The sequence below is a fragment of the Lutzomyia longipalpis genome, chromosome 2, assembly GCF_024334085.1.
Source record: "Lutzomyia longipalpis isolate SR_M1_2022 chromosome 2, ASM2433408v1".
Lineage (NCBI taxonomy): Eukaryota > Metazoa > Arthropoda > Insecta > Diptera > Psychodidae > Lutzomyia > Lutzomyia longipalpis.
Window position 1 is genome coordinate 7,957,709 of NC_074708.1, and position 16,754 is coordinate 7,974,462.

Here is a 16,754-nt window from a genome sequence, read left to right on the forward strand (position 1 = left end):
CACACTCAAAACGAACTGTCATAAATGTAGCAAGAAATTTTATTAGAAGGGTGACCTCCCTGACCACAAAACCGGGGGTAAACAATACAGGCACCATCGAGGAGATACTGAAGCTCAATGATTTCCCACGAAGGGTGATCAACCATCTCATGAGGCGGGAAACCGTGGACAGGGATGTGGAGAATGCCACTGAATCCGGCAGGAGAGGCACACAATGTCAGTACTTCCCAATCACATACATGCCGGGAACGGCAGAAAAGATGAAAAAGATAATCACATCCACCACGGGATGTGGAGTTGCCTTCTCTATGTCCGGGAAGAACAACAGATACTTCTCCCGCGTAAAAGACCCAGTACCAAAGCTCTCCAGGTCAGGTGTGGTGTACTCTATTCCATGTGCAGACTGCCCAAAACGCTACGTGGGTCAAACAAAACAATATTTAAAAATGAGAATAGCACAACATAAAAGATCATGCAGGGGACCGGAAGTGACTGGCGAACAGGATGGGCAGGAGGAGGACAATAAAACAGCACTATGGAAGCATTGGCATACCACTGGGCATATGTTCAGATTCGATGACGTGGAGATCCTGGATACCCAAAGACACTACACAAGGCGTCTGATCACAGAGATGCTCCACATACAAGAGAATCTTCCCCTGCTGGTGAATTCCAGGAGGGATGTGGAGAGGCTCAGCAGTGTCTACACAAATCTCATCGCGCTAAACAAAACATCAACAAATAGACGGAGGGGAAGACAAACTCAACGAAACACATCGATGAATGAACGTCAAATGGAAAGGGGAAATGACACAGCGGAGAATTGAATTATTCATAGTGACAGAGGCCGTTAAAAATAGTTTCTCCGCCAAACAAAGAGAATTAACACAAATTGTACAAGAAAAGTAGGAAAATTCATTTAAAACCGAGGAAAAACCACCCCCATAGAATCAAAGATCTCCCTCGCGATGTTCTATAGTAATGTAAAAGTCAGTGACGTTAGACGTGTCCAAAGAATCTGTTACGAGTAAGAATTATTGTTATATAAAATTGTTTGAATGTTAATTGTTAAATAAAGAAATTCACCCACTTCCAGCCACTGAAGAAGGCCCGGATAGGGGTTGAAAGCTTTGGGAAGTACGTCTTTCATTTGGACGAGAATCTCTACCCCTGGCGACGACCGGAAACCCAAAGAAAATTACCTCACGCCAGGTTCAAACACAAATAAAACAAATATTACGCAATCATTGAATTTTTTATTCACTGAACTAATCAGAATTTAAGAAAAAAACGTCCCATAAATTTTTCAATTAAAATTCAATCAATTTAGAACGTACTGAATGTTTTGATGAATTCTGGTTAGAAAATTCACCGTGAATATTTTTTGAAGATCACAAAACCAATTAACCTCCATCAAGGTCTTCTAATAGTCCGTTAAAAAAATGTTGTTCAGCTAATCTTGCACCGGATATGCAGCAAAAGTAGCAAAAATAGTTCAGAATTATTACTGTTGAAGGTGAAACTGATATAAGAACTTACACGACGACTGTGCTAGAACAGCCGGAGGCGCTGAGAAGATCGTACCGAGGGCACAAAGGCACAGAACACCCCGTAGTGTCTTGGTGAACATATTCGGAGAAACTGAATGTCTCGGCGGTAGTTGAGCAACTTTATAATGCTCGTTGAATCCCAAACGAGTTTCCGTGGCAATTTTCATGGTGGCGCGCGGGTTTAGCGCGGGGAGGCATCGCGGGGGTACGAAAGATTCAACAAATCCACCCACAGACTGCACCGTCTTCTCGTTTATTTGAATTTCTCATTTAAGGAGAAATTTTTGTTTTTCGCAAAAACTCTTGGGGGACCCTGTGGTGTGGTCAATCTCTTATCTTAATTAGTATTCAGCTGAGTCCCCCGACATCAGTGTTGTGTTGAATTGACCCCGTGTTATGTATTTAGGTAAATAAAATAAACATAGCGATAGGGGATTCCCTGGAAATGGGAAATTCCAATAAATTAGTGCTTTCCTATTAGAATTAGATTAGATACGATTTAATGCCTGATTAAATAAAAAGTTAAATCAGAAGCATTATTCAGAAGCATAAGAAAATTAATTCGGAAAATCTTAATAAGGGTAAGTACTCTATGTCATTTAACGTTGGGGACGTTGGGGGATAAAACTGGTAATCGCTGCCAATTCGTCTTTTTTTTTAAATTAAATTCGGAAAGAAAAGAAAACCAGAAAAAGTTTTTTTTCTTAATTTTGTCTTAGTTTTTTTTTCAATTATTTTTTCAAATAAGTAATTGATATTCTTTACGCATCGTGTTGTAATTTTTTTTTTTAACTTTCTAAGGATTATTGAACGTCTTAAGGCGTTCAACTGACCTTTCTTTCTACCTAAAATCCTATAAGAAAAAAGACTTAGAGATGATTTATAATAAATGAAATGAATGAAATTTGCCTGTCCTCAACTTTTCTGTGAAGATTTTAAAATCGAATGGGCCGCGATTGTCCAGGAAAATCCTTCAAGGGTTTTGTTTCATTTAACTTCTATGATTATTCTTGTTTAGCACTAAAATATTTATTAAAAATTGTTAATTTTTCCGTTAAATCAGTTATAGAAAAGGTAATTTTAATTCTGCCAAAATGTTTGGAGAATTGCCTGTTGGTAAAATTTACCACTTGTTTACGCTCTTTACGCTTTTTTGAATAATTTACGCACCCTACGTGGCGCCATCTTTCGTGCTTATTAGTGTTTTTGTCTCCAGAAAAAGATGCAAAATATAGTTTTCTGTATGCTAGAAAGAGATGGCAATTTATTTATTTGTGTGCGTATTGTCACAGGGTTACCCATAACTTTTATTTTTATTCTTTCTCTCTGCTACAAAATCAGAAATTAAGGAATATTTTGTAAAGAAATTAACAAGAATGAAAACTAAAATAAATTTTGTAATAAACATAACCAAACAATTGTTTATTTTTTTATTTCTTTTCAGTGTTTTCAGTGATACTTTGACTACTTTGATTATATTTTGAAGATTTTGAATGTGTTTGATGAACCCTGTAAAGCCGATGATGATGTTCCCAAAATAACCCTCAATGCCGCTGGAAGTGAGAAGGAAGAGAAAGTAAAGCTAGTGGTGAGTGTCAATGTGGGAACGTGGAATTATTTTGGGCTGTCCGTGTTGATTTGGGCATTCGCATACAAGGTGATACCAATTTGCTAAACACGCAATAAGAGATCACGGTGGATTAGTTTGTTGATCTGTGGCTCTGTGGCACTAGCAAGTGACAAGATACCTCTGTGAGGAGAATTGCAATTTCCTGGTCCGGCGATTGGCGTTGTACGTGCAGAAATCCCTCTTCGTCCATTGTCTCACCAAACTCCTGCCTTTTTGCTTCTCCCCATCTCTCTCTCGTGGACTCTCCAACACAAGCCACACACGGCAAAGAAACATTCCTTTTCAACCAGCCGACAACACACACACACACACGCGCGCGCCCCGTTTTGCCGAGAGGCCCAAACTAATTGCGTCTTTTGCGGAGATCTCGTGGGCAGTCAGGGGGATGGACAAGGTGATGCTGGACCGGAAGATGGATGTGGAGGCTCTGCATGAGGACGTGGATGGGGTGAGTGAGGATGAGCCGGTGTCTGAGGGCGCTGCAGCCATTAAGGAGGAGCTGATGAAGAAACCGGCACCTGCGGACGGGGAGCGCCTCAAGCGGAAGGCGAAGCGCCTGGTGAAGCACAACAGTGGGGATCGTGCCCCCACGAATGCCATGGATTTCGTTGTGCCGCACCGCCGGTGGAAGAATAGCCGCCGCTCCCGGAATGGACGTGGCCGGGGATTGCCGAAGAAAGGTGGTGCCGGTGGCAAGGGGGTGTGGGGCCTTCCGGGCTCGGAGATCCTCGAGGAGGACTACGAGGATCACAATGATCCCAACTACGACAGTGACGACAAGAACATTGAGCTGAAGGAGGTGATTCCGGACATTACGCCCGAGGAGTACTACAAGCGCGTCGAGCCCATCTTCCTCGAGTACTACGAGCACGGGGACACCCTGGAGGTGGCGCAGAGCTTGTACGAGGAGACAACGGACCCCCTGCGACCCCTCATTACGTCCATTGCCATTGAGATTGCCATGGATCACAAGCCATCGCATCGGGAGATGACTTCTGTCCTCATATCCGATCTCTACTGGCGCGTCGTGTCAAGCCGTGACATCTCCCTTGGCTTCGACATGCTCCTCAAGAACTTACCCGATCTCATTCTCGACACCCCGGAAGCTCCGACGATTCTCGGCAACTTCATCGCACGTGCCGTAGCGGATGACTGCATCCCACCGCGCTACGTGACCAATCCGGAGGTGGAGGAGCTCAATGAGCACGCCATTACGGCACTCAAACGTGCCGATACGTTGCTGAGCATGAAAAAGGGCTGGGCCCACCTTGACAATGTCTGGGGACTCGGTGGACCCTTGCGCCCCGTGAATATTATTACGAAGCAAATGACGCTCCTTCTGCAGGAGTACATGTCCTCCAGGGACATCAAGGAGGCTCACAGGTGTATCCTAACCCTCGAAGTTCCTCACTTCCATCATGAGCTCGTCTATGAAGTAAGTCTTTCATTTATAATTTCTTTAAAAAATAATAAGCCGAAAGCTTTGCGGTGAAAGTGTTGTTTTCCTGAAGTTTACAGGGAATTTGTTAATTTTAATAATTTTATGTAAAAAAAATGGTTAAAGAAGTTTTTATGAAAATTTCCATGCAAGATGGCCTAAAAATCTTATTGGAAATGTAAGAAAAAAAATGGCGATCAACTGTCGAAGTTTGAATTGAAGCATTCGATATCGAAAAATTTCTAACCAGGAAAATCTATTTCAAAACATTTTTCATTAAAGAAACTCATTTTTAGTTAATTTTTTATTCAAAAAATTCTATTTCTAGCATTTCTAGTTTTGAAAGCAAAAAAATATTGTTCCTAAAATATTTTATTAGAAAACAACAATATAATAAAAGATTTTTTTTTTCGAAAACAATCTAATTAATTAAATATATTATTTCAAAACTAATTTAATATTTTTTTTTCATATTTTTTTATAATTTTGTCTCATCAAATGTAGCAAAAATTGTTCCTTGTTCAATAAAATCTCTCCTCTAGACTCCCTGAGGAAGGCAGACAGCTTTTTGCCGAAAGCTTGGGAAACCTTTGTGTTTTCTCTAGACACAAATTTTCTTGATTTACAACGCTTCCGGCGAGCCCAAAGCTCTTTCTCTTTGAATCATTCAACGTCGTTTACACTAATAATCACCTAATTTAATAAATAAAAATCTTTTTCCTAGAAAACTTAAACTAATTCGATAATTTTTTCTAATATTTTTTTTATTTAAAAATATTTTTTCAAATTATTGAATTAAAAGAAATCTTAAAAATATTTCTCCAAAATAATAATGTATTCAATCCTTTCGAAAATATTACTGAAAAATCAATTTCGAAACTCCAAAACCAATAGGGGTAACTGGGGTAAAATGGTGAATTTGAAAAAAAAATAAAAATTAATAACTCAAGAAGCAGTGTGAGCTAATCTGTCTAATTTTGTCAGTAGTTGCACTTCCTACCCCTGCCTAAGCCTAGAAAGTTTCATAATAATTGATCCAATATTTTGGCTTTTATTTGAAAAACAAATTTTTCGAATCTCAAAGTTACTCTGACTCTTCAACTACAAATTAAGTTTTGGCGAAATTCTCTGCAATTTTATTGATCCCAATGCATTTTTAGTAACTATTGCTAAGCACGAATCTAACATGAACTTTCCAAAAAAACATTTCCGTGTTTTCCCGTAGAACACTGATAGTAAAAAATACCCCTTGGGGCAAAATGGTGAATTTGGTTTTTTTTTTTAATAACTTTTTAAATTTTTGAAACAAATATTTTTTCTCAATCAGTATAACTATTACATAGTATAACTATTACATAGTAGTAAAAAAGGCAATTTCTTAAATTTAACGTTTTCTTTTTAATTTTTTGTATTTTTTTTATTAAAAAAAAGTTTTAATTGGTATACAAATCTCTCATTCCCAATAGATATTATAGTGCCTTGCTAAAATAATTTCATTAAATTAAGATTAGCGAACAAAAAACTCAATTAACCGTTTTACCCCAGGATTTTTGGAACAGGCAAATTTGGAAGGGTTTGGAAAATGGTCTGAAAAAGAATTTTCCCATTGAGATAGAGAAAAATCGTCTGAGACAAAGTTGTAGCCCGGAAAATTTCCTACAAGATAGTTCTCATAGGAAATCTCAAATATTTCCATGAAACTTAGGAAAAATTATCTCCCAAAAATTCACCGAATACCCCAGTTTCCCCTATATTTCATTTTGAAAAAAAAATCAATCGAAACCCCCTTTTTTTCGTAAAAAAAAATAACTTCAAAAATATTTTTTCTTCAAGAATTATGAAACGAAGAATTTTTTTTTGAATAAAAATCGAATTCAATCTTGTTCAAATTTTATTTTCTGTTACTGAACGCTAAAAGATTAATCTGTTCTGAAGTCAATATTTAAGATCTCAATTTCTTAAGATTCTTGATAAAAAAAATTAAATTGACTTTGGAATAAAAGATTTTTTCTTGCTTTGTGATTAAAGTTCCCGAAAGTGCTGAGAAGCTTAGAAAAATTTCATTAATTTCATTAAAAAAATTTTTTTTATTCAAATAGTTTAAAAAATAATTTTAAAAAATTAAAATATAAATTTAAAAATTAAAAAAAAAACTTTTTTTTAACCCTTCATATACTGTGCTCAAAATAATCACGCGCATTACTTTTGGGGGGGGAGCTGACCGACCCCATAGAAATCCTCGCAAATAAGCAAATTCTTTCGGTCAAATGAGATTTAATAGTCTCCTTGGTACTCCCTAAGAAGTCTTTTGTCCATTTTAGAACACAAAAATAAATTTTAAATGGATTTTTTGATGATTTTTGCAATGATTTTTTTTTGGGTTAGAAACGTCTAGAAAGAGACGAAGAGTGGCAATGGAAGAAAACTGGAATAAATTTGACCGTTACACCAATTTTTGAATTCCCTCTTCTTACATTTTTGTTAATAACTTTTTTTCTGGTGGTCGGATTGACCTCAAATTTTTACACAATCTTCTCAGATAACCAAGGAACTTATTTACAGAAGCTTGGTTCTATACCTTTAAGAACTAAGGCGCAATTAATTGAAATATAGCTCTGGGGTCGGTCACCTACCCCTCACAGTATACGGAGGGTTAATACTTTGCAATTTTAACTTCTTTTTAATAAAAAAAAACGTTTAAAAAAATTTAAATAATTCCAAAAATACATAACAATGAAATTTTCCTAAAGTTTTCGGCTCTCTTAGAGACTTTCATCAGGTACTTCAAAGACAAGAAATATGAGAAGAAAATGATTTTTAATTCTGTAATAAATTTTCTTTTATTTATCTAGAATCTTAAGAAATCAAGATCTTGTAATCTTTCACTCCAGAATACAGTTCAAAGTAAGAAAAAAAATAATTCTTTGTATTTTTGCAGGCCGTTGTAATGGCCCTGGAGTCCATCAATCAATCAACGGAGGAGGCTCTTTGTGCCCTACTGAAGAGTCTCGATGATGCGTGCATTGTGTCCCCATTGATGATGGAACAGGGCTTCCAGCGTGTCTTTGACGACATGACAGACATTGTTCTCGACGTGCCATTGGCGTACATAATGCTGGATCGCTTCATTGAGCGGTGCAGCCGTGCTGGTTTCTTGTCTGATAAGACTATCAGGAATATGCCGTCCAGGTAAGAAGCGAACATTATTCAATGCAAACACAATGCTGATAACATTCTCACTTTCATTCTCACGCTCATCTATCGCTCATTTTTTTTTTTGCACTAAAAATATTTGTTTTGCTTAAGAAAAAAAATAACTTTATTGACATTCTTTTTGCCAATTGCGGAAGTATTCTTTTGCTCGCATTCCTAAATAAATTCGTGAATGGTGTGCTGCCGAAAGAAGTTTGGAGAAAATTAATGAGATGAAACACGGAGAAAACGCGCCTCGCCGAAAAGTTGTTTTTGTCCGTGACCTTGAGATTCACCTCCAAAAATGTGCGTTGTTTCGCTTTTTATTTACGCTCAAATCTCCATGGAAGTTCCGTTGAAATTAAGGAGGGATTAATACTTTATTTTTTATAGAGAAAATTCCACCCAATTAGGAAACTTTTATTTTAATTTAATTAATAAATAAAAAAAGACCCAACAAGTTGAAAAATCTATAAATATCATTCAAACTGTTATTATTTTGTTATTTTTCATGAGAGAATTCTCAAAATAAGCAAACCTCTGACCTTTTAACCTCCCCGCATTGCCTGTTAAAATGTCAATTTAATGTTGCTCTGCGATGTCGCTTCACGGAGTAAATTCATAATGACAAAGTTCGTCGTTTATTAAATCGTTTCACTAACTAAATTGCAATCAATACCAATTACTTAAAGGTCTGTGATGCGATATGATTGAGATTTATTATTGTTGAAGAGTTAACTACTCTGTGTTGTTTAACCCTTCGTGCAGGAAAGTTAATTGGAAGTTACTTAATTGAATTATAGTCTGTTTTGAACTCTCTGTAAAGCTTTTGGGGTATAACAGACTACATATCTACTTAAATATTAATAAAACCTATAAAAGCTTGGTTGAGATTTTGACAACGGTTTAACCCTTTAACCCTTTAAGGTCCGCGATTAATCAAGCGAACTGATTGAACTAAAAAGTCAATCATAACGCGTCAAGTTATTAGAGTTGGTATACCACAAACGCGGATGGGTCAGTCTATGCGTTGTAATTTAATTTGTGAGAAGGATTAGTAGGCAAAGTCGATTTTTTGTAAAATTTAGCAATTTGACAGATTAAAATGCTTATATCTTAAGTTCTATAACACCTACAGAAATTTTTTGGCTAGTTATGGAAAGGTATTGAAATAAGCTATAATCTGACATATATTTCGATACATTTCAAGGTCACCTCCAGAACACAAAATGGCGACTTTTTGTTTCACAAAATTTTTTTTGGCATTTTTCGTCTTGAAGGAATCGTTTTAGAAGTTTATGATGTTTTAGAAAGTTGTAGAGTTTTGCAAAACCTTTAATTTGATACTAAGATGAGCAAGATCGGTCAAGCGGTTCAACAGATATGGCTCTTAGAACTTTTCAAATTCAAGAATTTTTCAACTGGCTATATCTTCTAAACGGCGACATAGATTTTCTTCATTTTCGGACTGGTGAAAGATATTAAGTCAGGCTACAACATATCAAAATTTAAAAGATTTGCCTAATGGGGATTTGAAGATATTGCCTCTTAAAATTTGGCAATTTTTGTTTTTGATTTTAGCGCCTCTTGCGGATGTTTTTTGAACTTGGAATGTTCTAGACAGTTGTAGGGCTTTTCAATACCTTTCATTTGATACCAAGATGATCAAAATCGGTCAAGCCGTTCTCGAGTTATATCGAAAAAACACTTTTTGCTTTAGGCCGCCATATTTGCTAAACGGCTTGACCGATTGTCAAGTATGAATTGTTGAGGAAAATGTCCCACTGAGCCCTACAACATACTAAAATTTCAGATCTCTAGCTCTAAGGAAACTGTTTGACGGTATTTCAAGATGGCGGACAGCGGCCATTTTGAATTTTGAAAATGTGAAAAAATGAAATTTTACACCCATATTTCTATAGAAAACTTCAAACTCGAAGTCTCTATCTGTTACCGTTCTCGAGATATAAGGCAAAGTTTGGGCGACCGGCCGGCCGGATCAAAAATTTTCCACCACAATTTTCGTAATGTGGGATGTCTAAAACGTGCTCATACCAAGTTTAAGCCCGATCTGAGGTGGTCGGTTTTTCCGACGATTACAATACTTGGTATGCCACGATTGTGGTATACCAACTAATAATTTTTGGGGAATTCTTTGAGCTAAAATAAGACATTTTTGATAAAAAATTCCAACTCAAAAATTTTCAGTTTTTCATCCTTCCTGATCATGTGAGTCCTTGGGGATATCCTTTTGTGATCATTAAACAATCAGGGATTGTTAAAACGGTTAAAACATACTCTTATACTAATTAAGATTCAATATTCATAAAATAACTATACAAAATGAAACATTTTCAAAATCGAGCCTTTGGGTCAGCGTATGACCCAATGGACCTTAAAGGGTTAATGGCCATTAGTTATTTAATGAATTGAATTTAATGAAGTTTTTAGCTCAAAAATTGAAAAAAAAATTTAAAAAAAGGAATAAATTCTCTGATTTTGACTCTTCTATCCTTTAAAAAATTAACCCTTTCATGACCAATTAAAATTCGTAGAGTCCAAGAATAAAATAAAATTGGATACCTATTGGAAACTTTTTTAGATTTTAATCATATTGACGTAGATAAGGAGACAGTTTAGGTGTCTAAGAAAAACCTAAAAATTAAGAAAATTAAAGGTTTATTTTAAAAGGTCATGAAAAGAATTTAAAACTAGAATTTTTAAACGCTTTAAAAAAGTCACACAAAGGTAGGTTTTTCTCAGGATCTACTGGACGGATTTTGATGGAGTACAAAGCAATTTAAAGAGGAAATATCAATGCAAATTTTGATGTACCAGAATTTTGAATTTCCACTCTGAGGCTGAGAAAAGTTGAAAAATGTGACTTTTGTTTAGATACTTTTGACGTTTTTCCACTTTTCTTAGCCCTAGAATGGAAATTCAAAATTCTGTTCCGGTACATTTTCCACTGACATGTTCTCTTTCATTTGCTTTTTACCCCATCAAAATCCATCCAGTAGATCCTGAGAAAAACCTACCTTTGTGTTTTGAGGAAAATCTCAAGATGGCGTCGCACCTAAGATGGCGGAAAGTGATTTTCTTACTCTTCAATAATAAGTCTTTAAATGTGGCCAAACATTTGAAAACCAAGTTTAAGAAAAACCCCAAGAAAAATAAAAACATTTAATTTCACCAGCTCTCAAAAGAGACCCCTCTTAAAAGAACTGTCAAATTTTGAAAAGAAAATTCAAACGTTAAGAAAATAAGGTCAACCGAATTGAAACTTTAACAAAAAAAAACTTTAAAAAGGATTTTTAAAAAGATAAAAACGTTAAGTCCAAAAGATAGATCAAACGTTAGAAAACAAAGGTCCAACAAGCAAACAAAAATCTGATTTTTTAAAGGACTTTCAAACGTTAAAATGACATCAATCATTTGTTAAAACGTTCAACAAAAATTATCAAACGACTGTATTGCTTTTCTTTACATCGTAACCTGAAATAAATCTTTTTTTTTTTCAATTATTTAATATTTTTATTTTAGTAAATTTATCAATATTTCTTTTAACGTCAAAATACATTATTTCACTGAAAATCATAGATGAAACATAAGTGTAAATGTTTCATACATTGAAAGAGGCAGAAAACGGAAAAAAGTGACGTCATTGTTTATATTTTTATGCAAATCATTGCCTACTTTTCCCAGGTGATCCCATACAGTAACGAATTAATTCCTTTCGTCTCTTTTCATCTTTTTACCAATCCAAAATTGTTGCTTAATATTTGTTTTTATACAAGATATAAATTTAATTAATTTAACCCATAAAATACAACTCACTCCTTACGACGGTATTTGCTAAATTCAGCAATTTCTAAAAGAATTCAACGATAAAAATAAAAATAAAAGTTTTAAACATTTTTGGCGTTTTTTGTCGTTGCAGAGGACGCAAACGCTTTGTGTCTGAAGGCGATGGGGGTCAATTTAAGTCCCCAACTCCATCATTTGCTCGTGACAACTAAAAGAAAAAAAAAGAGAGAGGGAGAGCAGCATAGTTTGACTCACACACAGTTGGAGAAAATGGAAGAGAAGATTCCTTTTTTTCTTCTTCCTTTTTCCCCCACAGGATATGACGGATGGCTGATGGTAAAATGGATTAAGTACTTGCTACCTGATTATAAAAAAAAAAAACAACATTGAAAGTCGCGCCCCCAGTTAATACATAACAACATTATATACTATTTCTTATATAAGAGGAAACAACTTACAAATTAAGAAATCACTTTTAACAAGATTTTTCATTCTCTCTTTTCCTCCATTTTTTTGGTTTTATTTGTAAGAGCATTTATTCATTTATGAATGAAAATGAAATTTAATCGTAATTTGTATTTTCTTTTTAATGGAATTTATATCTATCAAATGAATTAACTACATTTTGCTTTTTTGAAAAAAAGAAGAAAAAAAATAAGAGAAAAGAAATATTCCAGACTTGGCCTTTTTTTCTCAAATTTACTTAAATAGTTTGTAATTTTCTTTGCTTGATTTACTTCTTTACTTTTCTTTTCAATAATACTGTAAGTAATATACATATTATAATAGAATTAAAACGCAGTCTTGCATTTCATTAAGAAGAAGATGAAGAAGAAAGTAAAATATATTTCCGTTGAAGTTATTCATTAGAAATACTCCTCAAAAAAAATTTAAAAAAAAAAATTAATGAAAAAACTCTTGAATTCATGAGCATCTCTTTGATATATTTTATAAATTTGAGTCAAAAGGTGTTTAATAAAAAAAAAAAACTTATTTTGAAGATGATGAAGAATTGGAAAATGATCGCAAACAATGAAGAGACGAAAAAATCATTTACAATTTCTAAAGAAAAAAAAAAGAGAAATAAAGTGTTGAGTAGATAAAGGCGGTGTATCATTGTCGTTTTGTAATCTGCAGTGGGTGGCGAATGGGCAAAAAAGGCTCATGGCGCGTAAAGGCATAAAAAAACGGTCACTGATGACGTCCATAGCACTGCGGACAGGTAAATGGGGCACTCAACTAATGCCATTTTTGTGTCCCATTGACGCAACTTTTCCGGATTAAGACAAAAAAAAAGGTAATTGACGTGTTTACAATGTAAGCTGGTCATGCTTATTTTCCATTGACCACAAAGCTTTTTCACGTTATTCCCAGGAAAATTCCACAAATATCCAGTTCAATGACATTCTATTTAGAATTTTTATTAAAAGAATTATTTTATTGGGAGAAAATCTTTCATAAAAGATCCTGAATGAAAATAAGACTTGAAAAACTAATTGAAGAGATGTTTTGATGATTTAGGATAAATCCTTCCGAATTGCGTCAGCCAAGGGACGGTAGGTCAACCCAAACACATCCTTTCAATTTTAGGGGCCAGAGCTTTCGACGCTACTGTGCGTCTTCCTCAGTGGCTGGAATTTTTATTAAACATTTCAATAAATTACAATTTTTCTTTCAATATTTCATCTCTTTCAATTTTTCCAATTTTTCAAAATTTCTTAACTTACTCAATTGTGTCTTTGTTTGGGAATCGTCAAACGTCTGAAATGAGTGATCTTGCTGATTTTCATGTAGGGGGATTCTATTTTTGAAGAGAATACGATTAACTGACTAACTTGTGATCTTTGAATTGAAGAGAGTAAGAAAATTTAGCTTAAAGAATCGAATTTGTGAATTTTCAGATATTTTTTGGAAAGTATTTTGTATAAAAAGACTTTCAAGATTTAGCTTTAGATTTTATTTAATTTGTGAATTTTTGGGAGATAATTTTTCCTGAGTTCCATGGAAATATTTGAGATTTCCTATTAGAACTATCTTATAGTCAATTTTCCGGGCTACAACTTTGTTTCAGACGATTTCTTTCTATCTCAACGGGAAAATGCATTTTCAAGCCATTTTCCGAACCCTTGTTTTCATCGTTTTGCCCCAACCCTGGGGTAAAATGGTTTATTGCGTTTTTTGTTCGCTAATTTTAATTTAATGAAATTATTTTAGCTAGGCCCTGTAATATCTATTGAGAATGAGAGATTTGTGGACCCATTAGGACTTTTTTTTTAATAAAAAAAATACAAAAGGTATAAAAAAGGTAAATTTAAGAAATTTCGTTTTTTATTTATTTAGTTCATAGAAATCGGTAATAGTAAGTGATTAAGGGGGGTCTCTTTTGAGAGCTGGTGAAATTAAATATTTTTATTTTTCTTGGGGTTTTTCTTAAACTCAGTTTTCCAATATTGGTTACATTTGTAGCCTAATTATTGAAGAGTAAGAAAATCACTTTCCGCCATCTTAGGTGCAACGCCATCTTGAGATTTTCCTCAAAACACAAAGGTAGGTTTTTCTCAGGATCTACTGGATGGATTTTGATGGGGTAAAAAGCAAATGAAAGAGGATATACCAATGCAGATTTTGATGTACCAGAATTTTGAATTTCCACTCTGGGGCTGAGAAAAGTGGAAAAATGTCAAAAAATCTGAACAAAAGTTACATTTTTTCACTTTTCTCAGCCCCAGTATGGAAATTCAAAATTCTGGTACATCAAAATCTGCATTGGTATATCCTCTTTCATTTGCTTTTTACCCCATCAAAATCCATCCAGTAGATCCTGAGAAAAACCTACCTTTGTGTTTTAGGGCAGTTCTGTGGAAAAGTCGGTAAATCACAAGATGGCGTCGCACCTAAGATGGCAAAAAGTGATTTTCTTACACTTGTTACATTCATATCTTCATGTACATGCGCTAGGCTGGTATATATTTAGGCGATAGTAGAAATATCCAAAATTCTCTCACGGCGAATGCAGAGAGATCGAAAGATCGGTGGTGGGGATTTTGAGGCTATCGCCAGTTCTTGTGTGAGTAATCATCGGTCTTCTGGATTCAGCTCTCCTAGCTGCAACATCATCATCCCAACATCTCCGCGTTAATTAAAATCTCTTTTTCTTTTGAATTAAATATTGAAGTGTGTAAAATTAAAGTAGAGTCAAATTCCTTAAATTAAATTTATAATAAATCATTTTTCTCTTTAAATTAAATAAACAAGTGTAAAGTAAATTCCTTTTAAGTCCAAATTATAATTTTTCTCTTTTTTATTAATTAAAGTGAGGTTTGTAGCGTAGTCGTATGAAAACAATGTTCATTACTCTGTGGTTCGAATGTGACTGTCGTCACTTCGGATTTATTCAATATAATCATACCATGCATTTACATTAAACATACGCATAAGCAATAACATAATGCATATGCTACACCTTCCTCCTTTTGTTTCATCTCTCCTTCTCCTCCTTTTTTTTTTTTTTTTTTTTTTTTTTTTTTTTTTGCAATATGTTCTAGATAAATTTTAAAATTTTGTTTCATTCTTTGCAATAAATGTTCTACATATGCTAGGTATTTAGTTTTCTCTGCAATAAATATTCTAGTCTAGTTAAATTTATAACTGTTATATTTATATCATATTTATTTATTTATTTATATTATATATACTATTTATATATGTTTTTTTTTTCATGCATTTTAATTTTATTTATTCCCATTATTATTATTTTTTTCATTATTTATTGTTACTACTATTTATTATTATTTTTTTTTTATTATTTTTTTGTATTACTGTAGTTTTAAGTACATAATTTTAACATATTGTTATGAACTATTTTGGTCTTATTAGTGGATAAATTTTTAATCATCGAATTAACTCCATCTCTTCTTACAATTTCAAATGGTCCTTTATATAAAGGTTCCAATTTACTTCCAGTTTGCGCTTTCAGCCAAACTTTATCTCCAATTTTGAAATCTGTTGAATTACAAGTATTATCGTAATAGTATTTTGACTTTAACTTGTTCTTGTTTAACTTTTCCTTCACAAATCTTAACGTCCTTTCAATTTTATATTGTAATTCTGCTGTATATTGGTCATAATTATAAATTGGTTATACATTCCTATCTTGCCAATTCTCTAACAATTTTGCCTTTTTCCCATAAATTAGTTGAAATGGTGTATAACCATGAGAACAAGTAGGCGTAGTGTTGTAGCAAAAGTCAAAATAAGGAAGCCATGTATCCCAGTCTGTCGTATGTTCGTTTACATAGGAACGTAGGAATTCATTCAAGGTTTTGTGACATCTTTCAATGCTTCCCAAGCTCTGGTGATGATAAGGTGTAGAGTTTAATCTGTTCACCTGTAACATCTCAGCAACTTTACGGAAAACCTCGTTGATGAATTCAGTTCCCATGTCAGTCTTTATATGAGCAACGAACCCATATTTTAATAGAATGTTTTCTACTAAGGCCCTGGCTAGTGTGTTAGCCTCTTTGTCAGGTATGGGCACCGTACATACGAACTTTGAAAGTTCGCATTGGAACGATGCCGCATATCTATTTCCACTGTCTGATCTGATAAAAGGCCCTACTGTGTCTATTGACACAATATCGAAAGTACTTTGAGGGGTATTGGTTATAACCATGGGTTCTTTTACAGAAATCCCACTCTTGTTTTTCTGGCATTGCTGACATGCTTTGACAAAATTAGCAATGTCTTTCCCCATACCTTTCCATCGAAAAATCTCTTTTAGTTTCTTTAATAGTCTGTTTTGCCCTATATGTCCTCCTGTGGGACTTAAATGATGTTGATTAAGGATATTCGTAATAACTGATTTATCTGTTATGACTACCGGTGGTTCATATAACAAAATTTGTATGTGCTGCAGCACTTTCATACTTATTTCTTTGAATCTTTCGACCGTGATATGTTGAAAGATGTAGTTTTTGTAGGATAAAGCTAGCTTGTCAATTTTTAATCCTTTACAATTTTGCTCCATCATTAGTAGATCCCGCTCTAGTGCGATCTCTGTGTATAATGACGGCATGAATATTTTGTATTCTTTTTTATTTTTCTTTACGAACGCGTTCTTTGATAAATTGTCACCATT

General features: G+C 34.3%; 2 protein-coding genes across 2 annotated transcripts in view; one reads left to right on the plus strand and one right to left on the minus strand.

Annotated features, from left to right (window-relative positions):
• Positions 1-1,743, minus strand: part of LOC129788990 (transferrin) — a 6,373-nt gene extending 4,630 nt beyond the window's left edge. The window contains exon 1 of the mRNA XM_055825569.1: positions 1,540-1,743. Coding sequence (XP_055681544.1) covers positions 1,540-1,717 — 178 coding nt within the window. The 5' untranslated portion in view covers positions 1,718-1,743. The remainder of the gene's footprint in view (positions 1-1,539) is intronic.
• Positions 1,744-3,110: 1,367 nt separating this feature from the next.
• Positions 3,111-12,721, plus strand: LOC129789044 (programmed cell death protein 4). The gene is made up of 3 exons (XM_055825661.1): positions 3,111-4,615; positions 7,557-7,807; positions 11,751-12,721. Exons 1-3 carry the CDS (start codon positions 3,566-3,568, stop codon positions 11,827-11,829), a joined length of 1,380 nt encoding a protein of 459 aa, XP_055681636.1. The 5' UTR covers positions 3,111-3,565; the 3' UTR covers positions 11,830-12,721.
• The last annotated feature ends 4,033 nt before the right edge of the window (positions 12,722-16,754 follow it).

Bases quoted from the DNA above. Each gene is read 5' to 3' on its own strand.
- LOC129789044 (XM_055825661.1), top strand. From the start codon at position 3,566: ATGGACAAGGTGATGCTGGACCGGAAGATGGATGTGGAGGCTCTGCAT. The intron at 4,616-7,556 runs GTAAGTCTTTCA...GTATTTTTGCAG, and splicing joins ATCATGAGCTCGTCTATGAA to GCCGTTGTAATGGCCCTGGA. The intron at 7,808-11,750 runs GTAAGAAGCGAA...TTGTCGTTGCAG, and splicing joins ATCAGGAATATGCCGTCCAG to AGGACGCAAACGCTTTGTGT.